Consider the following 22,618-nt stretch of genomic DNA (forward strand, 5'->3'; position numbering starts at 1 on the left):
ATTAGTTAGAATAGCTTAACGCTCTTTTGGAAGAGATTTATTCATTTTACGAATCCTGTTGATGCTAAACGTCCGATACATTCGTTATACATTGTTCGAATAAAATCCTGCCCTCGTGATCAACGTCTTCGTCTCCTGATCAGCCTAAATCCGCCCCTGGCATCGCGATAACGAACCGTGTACGTTGCGTACATCTAAACCAGCGATCGAGGATATTTCATCTGGAAAGTTTAATCGTCATGTCTCACTTTTATTTTGTTTTGTCTAAGTGTACATGTGCGTGCGTGCGCACGTTGTATTTTCTTCTTCCCCCCGTGGTTTTCTTGTTTTTGATTCGGTGTTTCCACGATTTGATTATTTTTCGAAAGGTTATCGAGGCACGACTTCGCGCCGCTCGAGATTAGGCTGGAATCGACTACTACTTCCGTGAAGTTCGACTCTACGACGACAAGTGTGCATTATATCGACGAGTATCGATCGATCGTCGCGGTCTCGAGGCGGTATCCTTTTTCTAAGAGCGAGGAATGGCCAGTTTTTCTCGAAAGAAAATTACGCAATTGTTTTCGTGATATTTTAAAGAAAAAAAAAAAAAAAAACTGGTAGTTAACGTACTTGATAGATTTTTCCTAATGACCCTGTTTTCGATTAGCCACGAAAACAATTTCATAGATTCAAATTTCGAATTCAAGACTCCTGACTAATTTGTCGTTTATCATGGTTCGAGTATTAATTTTCACTTCGTATCAAATTGTATACATCTTCTATGAGAACGAATACATATCTAAGCGTAATTACGGATTAAAATACCTCGTGTCTCTTCACCGCATAAGAAACCGTAACTTATTTTCGCCTCGAAGAAAACGTATACCTCCTCGACCACAAATCCCGCGAAGTGTATTTTACATCTAATACCAGAGAACGCAAGGGCTTAAGACCAATTTCTTCGGTGTTCGACTCGTGTCGCGCGATTACGAAGCGATACCTCGAAGTCTCGGGCTACGATTTCGTTGCAGCCTGGTAAAACCTCGTGGTCGTATGGTTTCGAATACATTTCGCGATGCGCTTAACAATATCTCCGATAAGTATCAAAAAACACGGTGACACAATCTAAGCTTGAGACAGAATTAATCTTTTATTTTTTTTTTTTAATTTTTCACTGAAACCATCTTATACCGTATATTTCTTTTTTTTTTTTTCGTTTTTGTTTTTTTTCCCTTTTCGTTTTTTCGTTTACCGAGTAATTCGCCCCGATTGGTGTCTCAAAAAAGTGGTCTCCAGCACACCCGGTGCGTAGACACATCTACGACATGTGCACGATATACAATCTTTAAATATCGACATGCGATCGTGATCCGCGCGTTGATCGAAAGCGTACATCGAAGTAGTTCCGTGTTCGAATCCCTCTTTTCCCCTCGCGAAAAAAGGGGGGGGGGGGAGTGTATGTATGGCTCCTTTGCTTGTACGTTAAAAGTTACGAGCTAGTTTCGAAAAAACGCGAATTCCTTCTATCGCAAATCGATTTACAAGGACTACGTAGTTGTGAAAGACACGATTTAATCTACATATCAAAGGCTCGATTTCGATGGAAACGGGGCGTTTCTACGAATCATCGAGCGCGTTCGCGAGCTTCGCCACCAAAAACCGGTGCGATTTCCCGCGGACGTTATATACAATCGCGTAAGTGCGGAGTACCTCAGGGTATTTCATCGAATGTGGTCGCAATTTGGCCAGAAATAACGATTAATGTTCGTGTACGAATCTATCCCCATGTGACTTTGTTTCTTATTTATAATGTAATATAATATTATATATAATATGTATATATAATATGTACATATAATATGTATAATTATAACCGAACCAGTTTAACCCTTTATTTACCGTCAATTTTTTCACGGTACTGTATTAATTAAACGCTTTGAAATCTATTGTGACCTTCAAGTCCACTTTTATAAAGTTTACAAGCTTTTCGTCTTTTGAAAGCTTGTTAGAGACAACTCTATAAGATGATATAAGACCATAAGACGGACGCTAGACTAAAAACTTTTGAGAAATGCAGTAAATAAAGGGGAAGGTAACTCTTCGAGTATCTTGGTGACTCTAAGTAACTTTTTAATTCACCAGGTTGGACCATCCTGCTCGAAGAGGTAAGCAACTGTCAGGGTTTGGTTGGAGCTCGCTCAATTGGCCGTCGAAGGTCACCAAAAGTATTCCCTCCTCATTGCTACCACCTCCGCTCCATTTCCACATCTCTTCAGGTAAAAAGTTTTTCTCTTACGTAAAATTCTCGAGTGACTCGAGACCACAGAACCTAAATTTCTATGATCGATCGATAAAGTGCAGCTTCTCACTTTACAAGCAATGAAAGTAAACTCGTAAAAAAAAGCGTCTACACTTACGCACACTTCATGAAATACCCTGTGTCGAATTCGAATCCAAATGCAAATTTTGACCCACATTCGTGCAGAGTGTCTACGCGTTCGATCATTTCCCGCCGACCATAACGACCCCGTGTCCCCCGAAGTCGACCCCCTGGCTACACACCATACACGGAGAAAAAGGGTGATACAAAATCTATGTTCAATCGAAACCGACACACACAGATAGAGTAAACTGCGTTTAGTTATTAGTTTAATAGTGACCAGCAGTAGTTGCTTCCTTCTCGTTACGTAGATTAAACAGATATAGGCATCGACATGTAATAATCTTTTTTTTTTTCTCGTTCAATCGTCTTGTATCCCCTTTACAGCTCTTGCTATTTACAATCGAGTACACTGCCTTCGTGTTACGACGGCCCCTCGAGTCTTATCACGTGTTTTCTAGAAAGTATCGAGGAAAACCACCTCGAACCTCGCCGACAACGAGCGTGGGATCGATCGTTCGATCTCTCATTGTCATTGCCAGGGTGTGTGGGAATGTTTCTCACCCTCTTTTACTATTCGACTTTGTGTAAAACGTTCACGGAGAAAAATCTTGAAAAATATCGCGTTTCTTTGTCCCCTCGATTTTTCGATTCGATTAAAGCTCGCCAGGAAATCGTCGTCACCCGACCACGATGCTTTCCATTTCGCCCGTTTGGCCCTCTCGTTATATATTACAAAGGTGTGTGCTCTCGTATCGCTGTCCTCTGCCATTTTTAATAATAACGCCGCGTTACGACGAGCTTGTACTGTTTACAATTAATCATTTATTTATAAAAATTACACGGCGGAGATCAGCCTCTCTACTTCGTTTCCCTATGTCATCTACGAGTAGTCTCGTCACCTACGGTCGCGGTACAGGATAGTATAATACACGGATCCGCCTCGTCGCGAGCGGTTTTGTTATGATAAATACAGACTCGCGGAGGGCGACGACGATTTCCTGGCGGTTACGTCGCGATACCACGCTCCTATTGGCTGAAAAGTTCGAAGAAGTTGCTGGGAAGAGGAAGAGAAACATTAACGCGCCACGCACGGGGTGGGTTTGACTAATCGGTTCACCCTAGTTGTATTCGTGACCATTTGTTGCAGAAATTCTATGTTATCTTTTGAGAAAGAAATTATTTTCAGATTCTATTCGGTTTGTTTTTTAAATTGACACTGAAATTAAACAGTGGCTACGGGGCCAGTGGATATTCTCAAACCTCGGTGAACTTTTTTATAATTCTATGTATAAGCAGAGGAGGGTTGAGGGAAAGATTCCAAAACTGTTTAAGATTCTATCCTATATTAAATTTAGAGTGTCTGCTCGAAGATCGACGCAATTTCAACCAATTTCCTACTCCACTACCTTCTGACATTTCATTTAATTCGTTTGCTTCGAATTTAATTAATCGACTTGCCACCACGTGCGCGACGTACAGTTGTGTGTTCGTGCGTAGAAGGCATACGAGCATCCCTAAACGTTACTTTGGCCGTGAGTTTAGAGTGGTTGGAGCACGAGCGGACGATCGCCACGGCCGCCCGTCTCCGAGAGTACGCGCGCGTATGCGCTGAATAGAAACGTTCCTAAGCGTGTAACAGCGTCGACACGAAAGAACTTGTTTACACATACACGTCCGTGGAATATGTTATATGTATAATATGTAAAGGTTCTAGAAGAGTCCACACGCTTATCGTTTTACGTAGATGTAATCGCCCAGACGAAAGTTCGCTTTATGTACAGACGCCGCGCTAATCGTCGGCGTTCATCGAAAGGTTAGTTAATTAAACGCATACGAAGAGTTAGGGATCCGCCTTTAAAGCCCGGTTCTTTAACTCGTTTTCGTTAAGAGATACTGGTCGCGAACCGTGCGCAAGGAGTCCCAAAGTCGTTTTATGTGCAATGATCTTCTGTTTATGGGAACAATCGAGAATCAATTGGTCGCTCAAGGCCACTGGGCGCGGCTAATCCCGCCAGCAACGCCTGAGCGGGCGGGGCTATCCCTACCTCGACGTCAAGATGGGCGGACCTGTCGTGAGCGCGCTGCTACTCCATCTATCGACTTTCCACAGAACCATACAGAGGATTAAACAAGGAATTTCGCCTCGAGCTACCAGTTGATTTCGATTCCATAGCGACAAACTGTTGCAAATCGTATCTTGCTACGTTTTACGTAGTTGTGTTTCAGATTATCTTTGTTAAATTTTTGCAACAGAAAAATTGAGAGTGTAGACCCTGTACAGATGCATTTTATACCTGTTATCTATAGAGTGCGAGGTACTCCATCGCCTAAATCACAGTGAATAATCCTGATGTCGATCTCTTTAACGTAGTTCAGATCGCAGGAACCAGGAGGTCGGTCCAGGACCAGTTGAATTCCATTCGGTTACGTTCGTGTTCGAATGTTGTGAATGAAAAACGTGGGTGTGTGAAATCTACTCGTATCTGTTATCTCCGTTAACGCGAGGGACTCCGTCGGATGGATCGCTATTAGCGTATTTACAAAGTAGAAGACACCAAGAACAGGGGACACGCAGAGAACATTTAAATAGACGATCAGATTTGATCAACGATCGAGCACTCGCAATTTTTCGTTTAATTGTCGATACGACCGCGACTCTTTCGGACAGATCGTCGGTCGGTTTTCTCGGGAAATATTCAGTGAAATCCGAAATTGCGTTCGAGCGAAGGGGATTGCGTTTTTATTTAAATTCTTGCGAGTCTGGGGATCGGCGATTCGTCTATACCGGGCGGCTCGTCAGTCGACGAACGCGGGTTTCTCAACGGCGAGTTCTGCGAGTAAAACCATGCCATCGATACGTTAAAAAAAATATATCCTCGCGAGCGAAGAGGCTAAATCGGTCTTCTGCGTCAAGAAGTGCCGGATCGTCGAGCCTAATTTCTACGAATTACCATCTAATTCAATGTATTTCTTTCTTTCTTTTTTTTTTTTTGCGTTTTGTTTGTTATCGTTTATTTTTATATCGTAGTAAAAACGAGCCTCGCCCGACGCGAGAAGAACGATTCGACGAAAAGGAAAAATCGTGGCGGGCGAGCTTTTACGCGCAATGTTCGTCGAAGGTGTGTGTGTGTGTACATGTGTGTGTGTGTGTGTGTGTGTGTGTGTGTATGTAAGTTTTCGCTTAAAACCTAGCCCGAGAATGGAAGATTAGCGAAGGCGCAAACCTAGATTCAGGGTGGGGGGTGAAAAACCGCGCAAAGAACGAGTAAAACTTCCCATCTCGAGGCTCGTCTCGCGATTCCTAACCTAAAAAATACGTGCCCGCCCTCGAAACGTCGAGTTCGAGCTTAAGTACACTACCTACACGACTAAAACCTTAGAAACTTAATCGAGGTACCTAGTCTAACTATGTACAACAACGGTCGAGGGTTATCTTCTTTCCTTTCTTACGTCTGGTTAATCTACCATCGTCACTCGACCACCTCTATCTCACTCCTGGCTCTTTAATCCATTTTCTTCGTTTGTCTTTATCCGCTAATTGTGAAAAGGCTTCGGGCTACTTTCAAGGTACGCGAATTCTCGAGGTTACACGCTAATATTTACACGGTGTGTTAACCTTCTATTGCATGAATTTTATTTTACATTTTACAAAAGAAACGATTTGTTAGTCATACAAGGGATCGATCAACACTCTAAGTGAAGGTTTATCGTGTAAAACGTTGCTGGAAATGCTTTCATTCGGTTCACGATCGAGAAAAATTATCCGATACAAGGTTAACAATGAGCTCACCCAACGGTTCTCCTTTATACAGATTTTACACGCACGCGACCAAAATTTTCATTGCGAGTTACTTTCTCTGACACTTTTTCTACGATAGGAGCAAATTCGATCGGCCGCTCGAGCTCAGAGCGAGGGATCATCCCCGCCAAACTGTCCTATAGGTCCATGCGTCTCGCGTGACGCGGAAGGGGCGTGTCTGATGTCGGTAAGTGGGGGAAAGTGACCTCGAGCGGCCGGTTGAGCTCGTTCCGACTTCGAAACAAAGTCGGGCACTCGTTACTTTTGCAGTATCACCCGCGATTGTCGGGTGAAAAACTATTTTCGTAATTAGCAATCACGAATCAGCAACGATTAACTCACTTTTCTTTTGAATCAGTTTCTTGTAACCGATTTCTTAGTAATCCTAATCGTGGATTACGTCTTGCCCCCTCGCTGCTTCGAAGTTAGAGCCGAAGGACTGTTCGGGAAACTAGGGGAAACGTTCTTTTCAAAGAATCTTCGTTCCAAACGTACGAAGTGGAACGGGACTCGAGTGAATCGTGAAAGCAACCGAAAAGCAATGGATTCGATGGCGATCTCTTCGTCAACAGTGATAAACTGGCAGTGCTGATGCAAACTGTTTTGTCCAGGGAAGAACTACGATCGGTAGAGTCTTCTTTAGAATGAGATACGCTGTAAATCGTGGCACGTGCGAATGACATTAACCTTCCTCACCTCGCTTACGCTACTACGCGAAATCGTGGGAACTACGCGTATGAAAAATTGATGTTTCTGTACAAAACGGATGTGCTTCGCGCGATTCCGCGTTGATCGATTTAGTCAGATCGCTCTTGGGTTAGATATTTGGAAGTGTTATCGCTCGCCGATGGCGGAGACGCGCATTGCGCCATTTTAGTATTCCAGCATTCGCGTATTAAATATTCGTAAATATACTTGGATACTAACAAAATTCCACGATAATTAGAAACCGTTTATTTTACGTTTCGACTTGTTTAGAGACTTTTCCAGTGATTTAAAATGCTTGACGCAATACTTTCTAAAAAGACACACGATTCAAATATGCTTACAACAGAACCCCACTGAAATCCTAATATCTCCAAAGGGAAACACGTTCGTACTACCATTACAGCCGACTAGTAAACAAATTTTGCGAAAGGATGCGTTCCCAGCATTCGATAAACATTCCGTTTACGACGGAAACAGAGTTACGACTGTCCGAGGAATTTTTTCAGACGACGTTTCGGGAGCGAAGCGATCCCTAGTTGCGTAAAATGGTGCATCGCGCGACTTCCCAGGGAAAATAGCGCCGGTCGGTTTGTTTTCAGTCCTTGACACGGCGCAGAAGCACGTGCGTTTTATTGCCCGCCGCTAGCGTTTTTTTTTCACGTCGAAGTTGCGAACAAATCACGACCTTTCGCGCGGTGACGAAACGATTGCGACACCCACACGCGTATTCCGTTTTCATTCGCGTTACGCGCGCGGTTTACGGCTCGCCATAAACGCGACGACTTCGCGACATTTATGCGCGCGACGACTCCTTTTTCTGCGACGTCTATGCGGAGCAGAGACGGACGACATTTTTGTCTAAATACAAATTGCCAATCACGAATAAATTACTGACGATTTCTGGCACGTGGTATCTCGGTGTAGGGTGACAGAATTTTTTGGGACTCTCTTCGTAAGAGAAGTAGGTTGGTGGCTCGTCGGGGGATTTTAGCAGACCTCTTCGATAATGGAAAATTTATAGCGACCCTCGTCTGTGTATAAGATAGATTCAAAGGACGCCTTCGGTAAAAGACGACGTTGAACAAATCTGTTTAACGAAGATCCAATTTCAGGGGTCTTCGCGACGAAGGAAGTATAGCGAATTTTATTTGTACAGTCTTGAAGAAAATTCCTGCCCATCACTGATCTAGACTCCAAGGCTGGACCATCGATTGGGAATCGGAACGAAGCACTGCATTTACATTTCGATCTGAGACTCTACGACCAACGATTTTCCAAATTAACACATTGTTTTGTTGTCATTTTTGAAACATACTTTCGATTGCATCGAATGTTCCAAGGAATTCTTTGTTTTTAGATCAGTGATTCTTAGAACCTTTTTATGAAGCTAAACTTACATTTTTCATAGAATTCACAATTATTAATGATGGTTAATAACGTCAGACTTCTCTTCTCCTGAACGGCGAGCTCCGAGATATTAGAAATGTTTCTAGACCAATACTTAAATTTAATCTACAGCGTATTCAAAGGTTCGTTAAACTGCATCGATTTATTCGGTCGCAAGACATCCTCGAAGACCGACACCGAAGTCTTGAACACAGGCTGTTCAACATTCGACCCGAACGAAGTTCCTCATTTTTATTCATAGAAAAAGAGTTTTGTCCGCGACTTTTCGCGCCACGGTTACGTCTTACATTTTTGTATCTATTTGGTTGTGGATAGCAAACCGAAAAAAAAAAAATGAAATTCCAACCACAAATTCTAGAACTTTGGAACAATATTTTGCTAAAGGCTCGAGAATCACCGAACCGGATCATTCAATTTATACCCAGATCCGAATTTTGACGTTCATCTGATTCCAATATTCCCAGAAGAGTGAATTTTCATCCGCGAAGTAAATCTCGACACAGTCGCGGGGTCCCAGAGGCGATATATAGATCCTATCTCGTGAATCGTGCCCGTACTATCGATTACTTGCGCTTAACCGGTTACATCCTGTGTATATATCGTCTATGCTAAGTGTTACGCTTAAGTTGAACCGACGTGTGTGTATCCGTAAACGCAATATATTAAGGCCTCTTAGTTACTAACGACAGGTCGTCACGTTTTCTTCTGTCGCGGTTGTCCCGCGATCGAATCGATTTCACCGTACAGGCGAAACACGAGAGATGCTTGGCTCCTGGATTAAAAAGTCGACGAACAACGGGAATAACGACTCTTGCCTCGTTGCTTGGCCGATCGGTGTGTGCGTGTGTGAATCGTAAACGAATCGATAAAAAAAAAAAAAGAAATTAAACAGGATAGGTAGACATTAGGGGCTAAAATTTGGGGCCACAATCGAGACCGAGAGGAAATCCTAATAAGCGCGATGTCGAGGGTTGGCTTTTGATGTACGGTCGGAATTAAAGCGTTAATTGTACAGACACCTTGTTAGCAACTTAATCTGTCCCCTTGCTTAACGTAATTTCATATGTCTATATAGGTGCAATTATATAAGCTTGTATTAGTTTTGTAGGCAAAATGGAAGGTCCATTAGATTGTTAGACGTGATTTCTACTCGTTAAGCAGGATACATCATTGGTGGAAATAGCAATACCAAGGCAGGCAATTTACAAATGAATCAGCGGTTTGTAATCTTTCAGAGCTAATCTCGTCTGATTATCTGATAATCGATTACCGTTCACGGTTGTTCGTGTTGTAATGTAAAAAGAGGAAAGAATATTTATCTAGAACTGGCCTTATTTAAGAAGTAGAGATCGCTCGTGGGGCGCGCATTTATTGGGACGCTTTTCTTGGTTTCAACCCCTTGTGACCCCCCTTTTTAGACTCACCTGGTGCAACGGAGAATTTGGAGAGACTCGCTGTGTGATTTTATTGACACTTTCCAATTAATACCATTGGATACTCGTCTTGAACTCGATACCTAGACGTAAACTTAACCATTCCGACTGATAAAACGTTCTAACTTGATCCCAGAAGAGAACGACTTTCACCCTTCTACTCGCAAGTCTCTCCAAAGAGAAAAAAAAAAAGAACTAAACGTGCACAAAAGAACACAGAAAACGCATAACACGGGGATGGCGGTGTGTCTTTCGACGTGCGGGCGTGAACCTGAAAGGAAACGTTTCGGACAAAGAGTTGTGGGGGGGGGGGGGGAGGACAAAGGAAAAGTGAAGAAAAAATAAAAGAAAAAAAGGGTCGAGGGAAGAGCGAGGGTGACGGTAAACGATGTGCCAAATCTGGAGACCAGAGGAAAAAAAAAAACAAGCACCGTTTGCAGTCGTCTCCGTGCTTTCTTCTTCTCGTGGTTTCTCTTTTTTTTTCCTATTCTTTTTTTCGTTTACTCTCTCTCTCTCTCTCTCTCTCGATCCGTAGCAACTTTATTTGTTTCGGTGCATCTCGTGCCAGCCACTTTCCATAATGAAGGCATATTCGCTAGTGTGGAGTATACGTGGAGTTTTTTTTATTTTTTTGTTTTTGTTTGATTGTTTGTCTTGTCGCTTAATTACTCGTTATCTATAGGTAACTTACGACTTATATGCATTATATCACCTAGACTTCCGGTATTGTTTCCGTCTTTGTTCGAGGCTCTCTGTCGAGAGATACCAACGCTGACGCACGCGATAAGTTTCAAACGCGTATATATCCGAAGAACAAAATGCCTGCGTATACACCGCGCGTGTGCCTTTGTGTATTTTCACGTGTATGAGTGTGTGTGTTTGTGAATGTGTAAGCGCGACGTAGAGAGAGGTTCACCCCCTACTCTGTATTTATGATTTTTCATTTTTTTTTTTTTGTTTTGCTTTGTTTACCACTTTTTCGTCTCGTCTCGTATCTCGAGACGGTACTCGTTAAATGCCCAACTGACCAGCTACAGTGAGCTACGTATTTACATATCTTCCCGTTAAGTAATCATCTACGTATTAATTCTGTATGTGTCTGTGTGTGTTTGTGTTCATTTTTTTTTTTTTCATCGTTTAATAGGAAACATTAATTTTCACGCATACGTACATTATTCCCTCGCACACTCGCACGCCGCGCATTCGCACTGTTTCGTTTTTTGTTTGTTTTTTTTTCTCTTTTTCTTTAAAAGGATCTCTCTTCTCTCTTTTCATCTCCACGCTTCCTCCCGGGGGGATTAATTAAATTGCGAATTCGGATCGCCGCGAAACTTGCACCGGAATCGAAGAGTTCTTCTTCCAGGACTTATCTTTGGGGAAAAGGGGCAACGAACGAGTTTCTTTTCTGGCTTGATTCGCTTCGTTTTTCGTCGGACTCGACGAGCTTGGGACGAAAGTTTCGGGGCGCTCGCGAGAGGCTCTGAACGATTAAAAACGTCGTAATTCGAAACGTAAAATAAAACGCGACAGGCCTTTCGCGAAGTTCGACAGTGGGTGGGAGGAGGGGGATTTATTTAAAATGGAATAAAAAGAAAAACGAACCGTGTAAAAGTGGCGAAATGTAGGGTCGGTCCATAAAATCGTGCGTCCATTTGATTCGGCGTGTCTCTGAGTTCGCGGAACATGGTTGGAAAATTGTTTATAGCTGTTTCAACTCTGTACAATTTTCTCTGACCAAGTTTTTGAAACCCATTAAGTACCGGTGTCCTATGCAGAGGACTTTCCAATTGTTTTTTAAACGGTGTTGGAATTTATTGGAATACCGCGTGATTTTTAGGGTGTAGATTTGGGACTCGAACACAGTGCACTGTAACTTTTTGCAACCTTATTAATAATGTACTACGAATACAAAAATATCGTATTCAGCAGAAGTTCGTTCGACCTTTCTGGTCCTACGTTATTAAGACTACGTCGAGTTATACTTAAAAAAATGTTTGTATAAACCTACTTCTAAGTGCTAAAGTTCTACTTATAGTACAAGCCATAACATTAAGAAATGAATTTCTAACATATAGTACATTGAAAAACAATAACGTAGTACTTAATGGGTTAAGGAAAAATTTCGTTGAATATTATCGATCGATACCAACTACATCTATACACTTATCGCGTTAATTAATATAAACATGTTTTCTAATGCCTTCGAACATACAAGAATCCTAGCGAAAGGCTAAGCTGGACCCTTACGCTATCGCGAAAACGAAACCCTACGATCCGCTATGAATTAAAACTCAATCAATAATTAAAGTTGTACAACGTCGTTTCGTTTTCACAAAAATTGCGCACGAATCTATGGACAGTCCCCAAGTACAAATGCAAGTTCAATCTCGAGTCAACGACTTTGCGTTCTTTTCGAACGATTCCTTCTACAACGAAGCAACGAGATCATTAAAATCATGGGAAAGTCCTGAAGGAACACCTTCGTTCGTCCAAGTTTCTAGGACCCGGTGGAACATGTCGGATTCTCGCGGCGTCTGACGCTGGACGATCACGTTTGACGTCGTTTGACAAAGAAAAAAAAAAAAAAAAAATGCGATCCAACGGTTTCGGAGAAGTTTTCCTATTAAGTGTTCCCGGCTGAAAGGATCGCGGCGTGTCCTGCGATCAGACGCGACGGGAATTCCGGGCGTGGTGCGGTATGCGCTTTTGCGGTGATTCGATTCATGAGCTACTAAAAGTTTATGTACACGGTGAACGCGCTGATGACCTATTTACAAATGACGAGAGAAGCGCTCTTTCGCTCGAGACCGACTCGTTACATGGTTAATTACAAGAGGTACCCCGACGAAGGGAGCCGCGAGCTCGAACAATCGCTAAGAATCTACGTTGCTGCTCGAAAGCCCGAGGATGTGTATTTTTTCTAACAAAACTCGGTAGGAATTTTAATCTTCCGATACCTAAGACGATAGGTACACGTTCGATGATTGGGCGAGGTGCCAGGTACTTGGCAACAAAATGATCGATACGATTTTGTTTAACGTGTTCGAGATGCATTTGAAACCGTCGCGGCATTGATTAATTTGTGGATAGCTGAAACCTCGGTTAAGTTGTCTGAAACGCACGTTACTCTAACCATCGACTTATCGAATAAGAAAATATTCTCCTGAAAAACACGATCGTCCCGAGGCGTCCGAGCGGTAGTGTGCGTCTACTAAACATATCAGGGTGTATTCACAAAAGACGATCGTCCTCGCGACGAACTCCCTTCGGAGTCCTCGAATCGAACAAACAAACAAAAAATGATCTACGGATCCTTCGAAAAATCAGTTCGATTCTGTCCCCTCTCTTTCCCTCGAAAGTCTGTCTTTTTCCCTCCGCCTCGACGCGATACGCTAAAAAGTACTTAAACGATTACATTGTTATCGATCCTCGCAACGGGATCCTTAGTAGAAATTAGTCTGCGTAAAAAAGAGAACACATGTCTGCCTCTGTGGGTGTGTGCCTTGTGTTTACGGTTCATTTACAAAATCAAAAGTATCCGCTACAGCTAAATATCGCTACCTAAGGGGGCCATTGAGCGATCCCCGCGAGCTACTGGCTACCTAAGTTCCTTAAACTAAAATCACACTCAGAACGTAACTAATGGGTACCCGTGCGTCCTTCGTTTGGCCTGGGAGTTGCGTCTGAATCGAAATAAACGGGAAAGGAAACGTTCACCTGAAACGGTGATGGTCGCTCGACGATAGTTCATCGTCCCCCGAAGGAAGGACGCGCCATCGGGATCGTGGGACGTTCGTTCAAACGCAAAACAGGATCGAAGGAAGGAAAGTTCGCGATCGTTGGGCCTGGATAGCCAAAACCAAGGATCTCGCACGGAAGCACTTTTACGCACTCAAACTATAAACGTAGAATAGCTATTTACGCGAGGAGGGTACTCGGAGACCCTATGCTCTCGAGGATACGAGCGTAGTTTTCTTAATTAACGAAACGAATCGCGCGATCTACGACCGTGCGAGAGTTCTGGGGATCCACGCGACTCTTGAGCATTCCTGGACAGAAGCTTCCTGAAAGATAGCTAGAGAAGTCGGTCGATCGCGATCCAAGGCGGATCGAGTCCTGTTCGAGTCGACGTTTCCGCCGCGATGTCTCCGCGATTGGAGCGTCTCTCTACCGAAAACTCAGAACAGGACAGAAGTTCGCTAATCAAACTAAACGCGACGCAGAATAAGTTGTTCCGCTCGAGTCGACCGACTCACAGGGGTCGCAGACGTAACCTTTCATCGAGTCGCGACGACAGGGCCATTTGACGTGGCTACGAGGGTGCAACAACCCCGATTCGCGGTTATCGTTCGAACAGAGACATCGTTACGTCTGTTACCCTTGCCAGGAGGGCTAGCAATCTGTTCAGCCAACCCTGAAGAACTCGAATCGAATCTAGGCTCCCTCCGAGGTCGGTCTTTACAACCGACTAATCCTCGCAGCGAAGATTGGCGTTGAAAACCGCGAAAGTCCTCGAGGGATCGCGATTCTCGACTCCTTGGAGATCCTGGCAGGACTTGTCCTCGAAGTTAGGAGCTCCTCGCGCGTCCTTGTGTCTTCTGTTCCGGTCGGCTTCTTTCTTGGACGAAGAATCGGATTGCAGAACGTTCCCGACAATAAAATCTAGAGGGGAGGAAAGGGGCTCAACTTGTGCCCTCTCGTTCGCTATTTTGGTCCAGGCGTAAGCGAAACAATCGACTCAGGAGTCGAGTGCAATTCTATAGAGGTTCCTGGAACCTTTCGCTCTGGTCTAGTCGATTTTTTCGCTTGCTTAGGAAGCTAGTATCTACTTTTCTTCGCGTGCGAGTTTAGTTGTGAACTGCCATTTCACTACAAAGGCATACGAGAACATAGTGAACCACTCCTCGATTACATGACAATGTTTCCAGATCTCTTCGCGCAATTGAAAGTAGATAGTTTATCTATAAGAAAACCTAACTCGTCTCCATTTTATTTTGGACCGTTCTTGCTGGATGGTGAAGAATCCATTCGAATATTAAATGTAGATGCTCGATGAGTTTAGAGATCCCTTATTCAGTGGACTTCGTTAATAATAGAAAAAATAGTACAGTTCCCAGAGGTGAAATTTTTCAAGAAGACTGTTGTCGAATTTACTGAATAAATACATGAAAAGAATGGAAATGATCGCTATCAAGTAAAAGGCTGTGATTGGAAACAAAACAGATATTTGATATTTGAAAATTGCGACGATGTTCGTACGTACATTGCACTACTCATTAAATTTAAGTGGTGTTAGGTCCGATAGATTCACATACACATCTTCTACGTTTCTTCAACAACGAGTTTCACGATATTATTCAAGCAAAAAAAGATTATATCGTAGTTCAATATTTACACACTTTCTTTTAACTCTATGTACATAGTATATATATATATATAAGTTTCCATACGTTTTTATTTGAATGACTCGATAGAGTTTCCATTGCAAATATCGTCGTAATTCTCAGGTATCAAAAATCCAATTTAGTCTTAATCGCAGGTCTCGGTTTTGAAGTGATCAGCAGACTTATGAATTTATTCGATAAATTCAACTGTAGCAGATCCTAAAGATGACTCTACAAAAACATGATAACATCTTGTTTAAGACGTACAAGTAATCACACCTCGCACATATACCAAATCGTCCATGAATTGCACCTCTAAGTTTTTCTGCTCTACACTCAACGTTTCCCTCGTCTTCTGTTATCCAGCAAAAACACGTTAAAATCGAATAGGAGAAGGGGTACAGGTTCTTCCTAAAAGAGGGGGTCCGCGGCCGCCTTCCTCCCGACGCGTGAAAAATCTAAAAAGAAAACAAAAAAAAAAGGAAGAAAAAAAAAATAAGACTGGCCCGTCTCTTCGACGCTCCCTTACAGACTAAACACGCTCTCCTCTCGCTTTCGTCTCCCCCTGGTTCGGTATCCGACACCCCGTTTTCGGTTCGGTCGGTGAACACTCTCGAACCCCCAAGAAAAATGATACCGATCGCTTGTGATCGGCTGCTCCCTCGTCGATAATTGGCTACTCGTGTGTCCTTCCTCCTAGGCTCCCTCTGTCTCTCTCTCTCCCTCGTATGTATACAGCGTTATGTATAATAATATATATATATAGTATAGAGATATCTATATACATACACGTCTATGTATATATATATATGTATATATCGGCTAGTCGAAAATTGAGGCTACAGTGCTCGGCAGTCTATTGTCTCTCTTGGCTCTTCTCCTGCGTTTCCTTTTCTTCTCATCCTTGCCCACCCCCAGACCCAACTTCTCATCGCTTCCTTCCTCGTGGATCCTTTTTCTACGCTCTATCTTTATCTCCCCCTCTGTCTCACTCTCTTTCTATCGTTTATTCTCCCGGGTTACGATTTCGCTCTTCCGTTGGTTGTGCGCGATTCTCTGTGTCTGTGTGTGAGTCTGTCTCTCGTTATTACATCTCTCTTTCTCTGTCTCAAAAATCCATCGAGAGTTCGCGATTTTCGCAGAAGATTTTTATTCCCATTGGTGAGGAGAGGGTGGCAATTCCGAGGGATGAGCCACCGTGGAGCTGCAAGTCGTACGAAGAGATCATTAGAGGCTGTCATTCACAGAGAAAAGATCTGGATTTTTTTTTTTTTGTTTCCGTCTTTTCTTTTCGGTATTTATTTATGTATTTATTTATTTTTTGTTTTTTTTTTTTGTTTTAGTTACTTTTAGTTTGGTTTTTGGTCTTAACTCGGGACGTGTACATTTTCAGTGTGACTTGCGGGGAGAAACAGAGGCGTGTGAGCTACGGTTCGAATCTCCGATGAGTTCTTGGCGAAACACGTGGAGACCAGAGGGACTCGGTAAAGCTTCCGGGAGAACGTGTCCCGGCGATTGCGGTCGACTGTCGCGACTTCCGGTTGGGTTTACCGAGCCCCTCGGTCACGGTGTCCTCGAGCCGGGATCGACGAGGATCGATTTCGTTCCAAGTTACACTCGGGCGAGGTTATTTCTCAACCCTTCGATTCCCATGGGGTACCTACAGGTCTTCCATGTGGGACGAAAGAGTTAGAAGATTGGAGGATTTAACACTAAAACTACCGACGCTCGAATCGTACTCCTTATACGCTGTATCTTTGAAAATAGAGACTGGGAGGGCGAATCAATTAATATACACGTACCTAGTCCACTAATTTTCATCACAAATTGCAACGGAGGCGTTGGTAACACTAAACCTCGATATCGGATACTATTTTCAATGGAATGCAAAAATATTTCACGCGTAACTAAATCAAATGATACGTGAAACAATTGTGTATAATTTATACGTGCTACTCAAAAATTGCATTCATAATTTCGAAAATTTAGGCAGATTCAATGTTTAAAATTCAGTACCTTTAAAAAGACCATCGAAAATGCCTGAGCCTGGTAGTTCTAGTGTTAATAAACGATAGATCCTCTCAGCTTTGGCTCGATTATTCTCTGTCTCTGTACAGATACCAATTGTGAAAATTGTATCGAGCCGCAACCATGGGAATCGGATGGTTGTAGAGCGGTTAATGGGGCTCCGTGGATCACTGGCTCGACGACACGCGTGGGAGGAGGGTTCGGAGATTCGAACTTGCAAGAACTGTACACGACGAAAGTGCAAAGTGCTCCTCGCTATCGGTATGGTTTTTCACGCGGGCAAAACCGTCGAGATATAAAGCATTTCGTCTCGCACTTGGAGTTTCGTCGGCTAACGATCTGGGCAGAGGAAGGGTGGTGATACAGCATCGTCAACGAGTGGCAGTGCGTCTCGAGAGTGTCGAGTACAATCGATGGGAGGAAGGCAACGGGCAAAAATCCGCGGATAACCAGGGACTTGAAACCAAAATTACACGGCTCATTTTTTTTTTTTGTTAATAAATTTATCGTTCGTTTCTCGGTTAATGCAGGCGGAAAATTTAACGCGAGAAAGTAATATTTATTTTGTTTACAAGTGTCATATTCTGGGCATTCGTAACATTGGAAATTAATGCATGTGGAACATTTAACGCGAGAAAGTGACATTTTCTTTAAAAATATCATTTATTTGAGCATCTATCCTTATTCCGAAGAATTATAAAGAGGCTTCTATAAACATTTCGACCAGGGAAAATCATAGTAACGCGAGGGGTGAATTATTTTTCTCAACCTCGGTCTGAAACAATTCTAGACTAAAACAATTACGTAAATTATTCTTGAATATATATATATAAAGGCTAGCAAAATGTTACAGTGCACTGTATACAGCACTCGAGTAGTAATAAATTGTCGAGTACCAAAAGAACCATTTTAATTTAATTTCCCACCAATAGGACCATTTTACAGTACCATTGTTCCGGTGTTTCGGTTGTCAGTCCCTGGTTAGAACGTTAAATCGAAGGCAAAATACATTCCTGCGGCCCAGACAAATCGAAAATTAGCCGAGTTGACTATTATCGGCAGGATGGCCAATTGGCAAGCTACTAGCAAATTCTACGGGGGCCCACAAGCCATGGCAAGGATCGATTGTCATGGGTCGATCGTTGCGTATGTACTCTACTTTGCGTTTCGCTGACGTTTCTCTATGGCCATAAGAAGGTATCGAGTGGTCCCTCAAGGCTAATTAAATCTTAATTTTAATAAAAGATAAACGAATAACATGGGCATTTTTTTGCGAAGTATATCACGTTTAACGGTTAAATTCTATTTTTCATTCGGTTCATTCTTCGATCAAAGAAGTGGCTTTGAGCGACCAGCTGATTCCCAAGCGACTATAATCGCGACTATCTCGAAGCTGCTAGCGTTCGCACGATTAGCTCGATTCTCGAACAATGAAACGCTCTGCGTTCTCGTGACGAGCGATTCGAAGAGTCGAGCTACAGCTGGAACGAAGAAAGAATCGACTCGAGGCAGGGGAAGTTTCACTAGCGACTTTTCTTGGAAAGAAATAAAAGCAACGGTCACTATATCGCACCAAAAACGACTCGAACAAAGAAGGCTACATAAATTGAAATTAAATCCAATTTATCGACAGAAACAAAACATTCACGTCGTTAAATAAAATGCTCTACTCAACTGCGAGCCAAACATCGATCAATTAGGAAGCATGGTTCAGATTTGAACGTTACTCGCGAGATGCTCGTGCTCGTCGCTGAGTCCCTCGCGACAGAGGGTAATTATTCTCTATTCGAACGAGTGGTGGGTGGTCGCACAAGTCGATTCATTCTTCGTTCCGACTATAAACATTCCACTCGGAATGGGTTCGCGGTGGCGTCACCTCGACTCTTCAAATTCCACGTTGCCGGGAAAAACGACAACGGAAGGGGTTTGACCGACAGGTCTGGTAGTTAACAAAACAACAACAAAAAGATACAAAAACAAAAACGTTTCGTCTGATTTCCATGCAGCTGTCAGCATGTGTGACAGCCAGCCGTTCATCTTGATTATCGTTTCACTACGTATTCGTTTCTTCGTTTCTTTTTTTTTGGATTTTCTAGTTCGATCAAACTTTCGAAAGGTGTTTTACGGATCAACATCTCTCTCTTTCCCTGTTGTTTCGTCGCGTCCCTATCACGCTTCCGCTTTTATCTTCCGTTCGAGAAGGCGGTCGAATTGATCCAAAACGAAGTCGTTCTCGGGGGAATTAATTCCGAGGAGATGATCGCAAGGCCTAACTTTTCCTTTCGTTTAGTGTTTCTTTTATGTATCTTCAAGAATGAGAAAATAATATGTTGGGTATCTGTACGTGTGTTAGAAACGGCGCCGCATGAGATTCATATTAAGGGTTTGCTTTTATGAAGATGAATTTTTCGTGTTGGTGTTTGCAACGATACACGAGGCCATTTTTAACACGCGTGTATGTAATTGAAAAAACATTTTCTTAGCCTCTAGGATACGTATGAACGCTATGCAAAAGGAAAAGTCAGGAATAGTAGTCATTTCCTCGGAATTAATTTACAAAAGGAGCTTCACTTTGGAGCAAAGCGAATGCCTAGTTCGTTAAAGTCGGTCTCCCTCTCGACGTTATACAGGGTGTATCATGACACGTGGGAGCTCCTTCGGTGATCAGTTGGAGGCACAACTAAGCATAAAAAAGTCTGTGTTGCTGAAAAACCTTGACAGAGCCCCCCAAATTAATCTCAAAAATTGTACCTCGTTAAGTTATTCTATTCAATTGCAACTTTGACCTCGGAAGTTACATTGCCACGTTTCTGAATAAGTATTACAAACACTGAAAACTCTATACAAACATATACGTTACATTCGTAACATATTCATTTTAACACGTTAACTGCCAAACGAATATTCTTCAAAATTTCTCCTAAGATCAAATATTATTTAGACTATTGGAGTCTACAGAATGAAACATTTATCGTGGTATTTATTTTTGCAACTACATCAAAATTCATAAATTTCATTTAAATTCATCTCCTTTGACGTGTAACTTTCGGAATTATTCTTTTTAGTTCTTGAGTGAAAAAAACACTGATCCATACATGATTGATACGACGATCAACGTGTTAATTTATTAAAAAATGCCTACAAGATCTTCCTCCACTCGTTTATTTACAACCCCCTCTTCGAACTCCTCAAAATTGTCCTGTTGTTCTCGCGTCTCTTCAACAACATGGCTGCCACAGGTTATGATACATCCTGTATTCTCCGGACGGCCTTCGCCTTTGCTTCGCCAAGTTCGCGCGAAAAGCCAGCCGCGAAAATAGCGCGACGGAAACAAACCGACCGAAAAAGGAGCGTCTCGTTCTCTTTTTTCGCCTCCACCCTCTACGCTGTCCTCGGGTGTCTCGACGTCAACCCTCCCTCCCTCCCTTCCCCGCCACGGCCGCGAACCGTCGAAATTATTTCTGGACTTTGAAAAAGCGGCCCGGTCGCGAGTCGAGCCCCTGCCGCCCCTTCGCCTCGAGGAATGCGGGACAAAAGCGCCGCTCGTGTCGTTACCCCGCGGTTAATTTCAACGCGAATGTTTTTCGAGGGATTCGTTCCTCTTTCGCGACAGAACACCCCGTCGACGACGAGAACTAACGCGACGGGAGGAGAGGAAAAATATTGGAAGAACGGGACTACAAAAATCTCTGGTTGGAAGCTTTGGTCGGCTTGAACGTTGTCGGGCAGGGTTTATTCTACTTGGAATCATTGTAGGAGCGGACTACTCGTATGGTCCCACTGTTCTAGGAAGTAATCACGCTTCAGATAATAGTAAGTTAGGCACGTGGCGAAAATATTAGGAAATCAAATGGAAAACAATAGCTTCGATCGCGGTACTTGATTTATTTTTGCGTGGAAACGTGATTCATTGCACTTCCAGTAGAAAATTATTAATAAAAAAAAAAAATAAAAAAGGAAAGAAAGAAATAATCGAGGAGTCGGTGAGGGCGGATTCGTCGATGGATAAAAGATAGGCACCGCTGTTAATTATCGCGAGACGTTCGTTCGACCATGATCCGAGGGTGGACGTTAAAAAAGGGGACGCGGAAGTGTCGATCTACCCCTAACACATCGCGAAAGAGACCACATTTCCAACGTTCCCCCACTGTCGGGCAAACTGTAATCCACGATTACGATTATCGCGCACGATCATCCCATAATCATGATTACACTCGTGTCGCATTATCGTCACGTTTACTACGACCATGATTAATGGTTAACCGATAGCCAGCAATCACGATCCACGAATAATCAGAGAATTATCAGACCGGGCTCCGAAAGATTACAAATTACCGAGCCGGTTGCAAACGCAGTCTATGATTACCGATCGATCCGGACAATCGCGATCGATTATTAAGAAAGTAATCGCCGATCCCCCCCTCCCCACCCCCCGCGCAACCCTCGTGTCTCTTTCTCACACCTCGATCGTTGTCTTTCGATTGATTCGCGACGCGGTCGTTGTTTTCTCTTTTGTTCGGGAGCTCGTTTCTCCCAACTGAAGGCTGCATGGTTCATCAGGCCTTCTTAACACTCGTGTCGGCCAAAGCGCTCTTTTCAGGCGTTCTTTCAGCGTTATTTACAAGTACCACTTTCACAGAGGCTCGTGATCGACGCACGCACACCAGCGACGAGCCGACAGGGATGACACGGTTATCGACTATTCGCGTTTCTCGATCGCTCGAGGCCACCGAGACGTTCCCTCGAGAATCGAAAACAGGATGCGCCTACTCCAAGTAACGATCAGATGCTCCTCGAGACTCGTCGAAGGTCCCTAGATTTCGACTTCTTTCTTAACTTTATGCTCCGACGAGGATCGTACCTATCGCTTAGAGAATAACGGAACAAAAGCAACGATAATCGCAATTTACTTAGAGACGATTGTTTCTAATACGAACAATTTTCGGGGGTAACTTGTACCGCGGTACGTGTTTCGCGAGAAGCCCTAAGGGAAGCAGTGTCGTGCTATTTGTCGTTTCTTAAAGAAAAGTGTAACTTGGTTGACCACGTAGTGGTCAAACCCATATCTCGAGTACCGAAATTCCTCCAGCTAAGAAATCGGATACTTTGAGATCTTTCGTCTGAGAAATCAGGAAACACCGATCCCTCGGCTGAAAAACGATTCTAAATCATCGATCAGTCAACCTGTGGACCTTCGAGGAGTACGTCGTTAAGAAAGTAGAATTTCGATCGCTCGTTAAATCCCAATTTTCCGAATCAACTAAGTTCCCTCTGCCAAAATCGTGTCGTGTCCCTGATTGAAAAATTGCGAAGCAGACTCGGCGCTGGGATCCTGCTGCCACGAGTAATTCATCAGACACACACGCACGCATACATATACACGTAACGTCTACTGATAAAGCCATCGAATTCTCGTCCCATATGCGTATGTATATGCATGCATGCACGTGTGTGTGTGTGTGTGTGTGTGTGTGTGTGTGTGTGTGTGTGTGTG

At 43.2% G+C, this 22,618-nt stretch overlaps 1 protein-coding gene and 1 long non-coding RNA gene across 6 annotated transcripts in view; one reads left to right on the plus strand and one right to left on the minus strand.

The window, feature by feature from the left end:
• LOC128892049 (serine/threonine-protein kinase NLK) overlaps positions 1-22,618 on the minus strand; it is a 187,570-nt gene that overhangs the window by 3,660 nt on the left and 161,292 nt on the right. For 2 of the 5 annotated variants that reach the window (XR_008460999.1, XM_054152120.1), the window contains one exon: positions 10,055-16,300. The exons of the other annotated variants lie outside the window; for them this stretch is intronic. Coding sequence is in view for 1 of the 2 variants with exons in the window: in XM_054152120.1 (XP_054008095.1) it covers positions 16,246-16,300 (55 nt within the window). In the remaining variant the exon portion in view is untranslated. Of the gene's footprint in view, positions 1-10,054; positions 16,301-22,618 lie in introns of those variants that run through there. 5 annotated transcript variants of the gene reach the window in all.
• Positions 2,128-22,618, plus strand: part of LOC128892078 (uncharacterized) — a 59,545-nt gene continuing 39,054 nt past the window's right edge. The window contains exon 1 of the long non-coding RNA XR_008461001.1: positions 2,128-2,258. This is a non-coding gene — a long non-coding RNA (uncharacterized LOC128892078). The remainder of the gene's footprint in view (positions 2,259-22,618) is intronic.

This window comes from Hylaeus anthracinus, unplaced genomic scaffold, assembly GCF_026225885.1.
Source record: "Hylaeus anthracinus isolate JK02 unplaced genomic scaffold, UHH_iyHylAnth1.0_haploid 12002, whole genome shotgun sequence".
Classification (NCBI taxonomy): domain Eukaryota; kingdom Metazoa; phylum Arthropoda; class Insecta; order Hymenoptera; family Colletidae; genus Hylaeus; species Hylaeus anthracinus.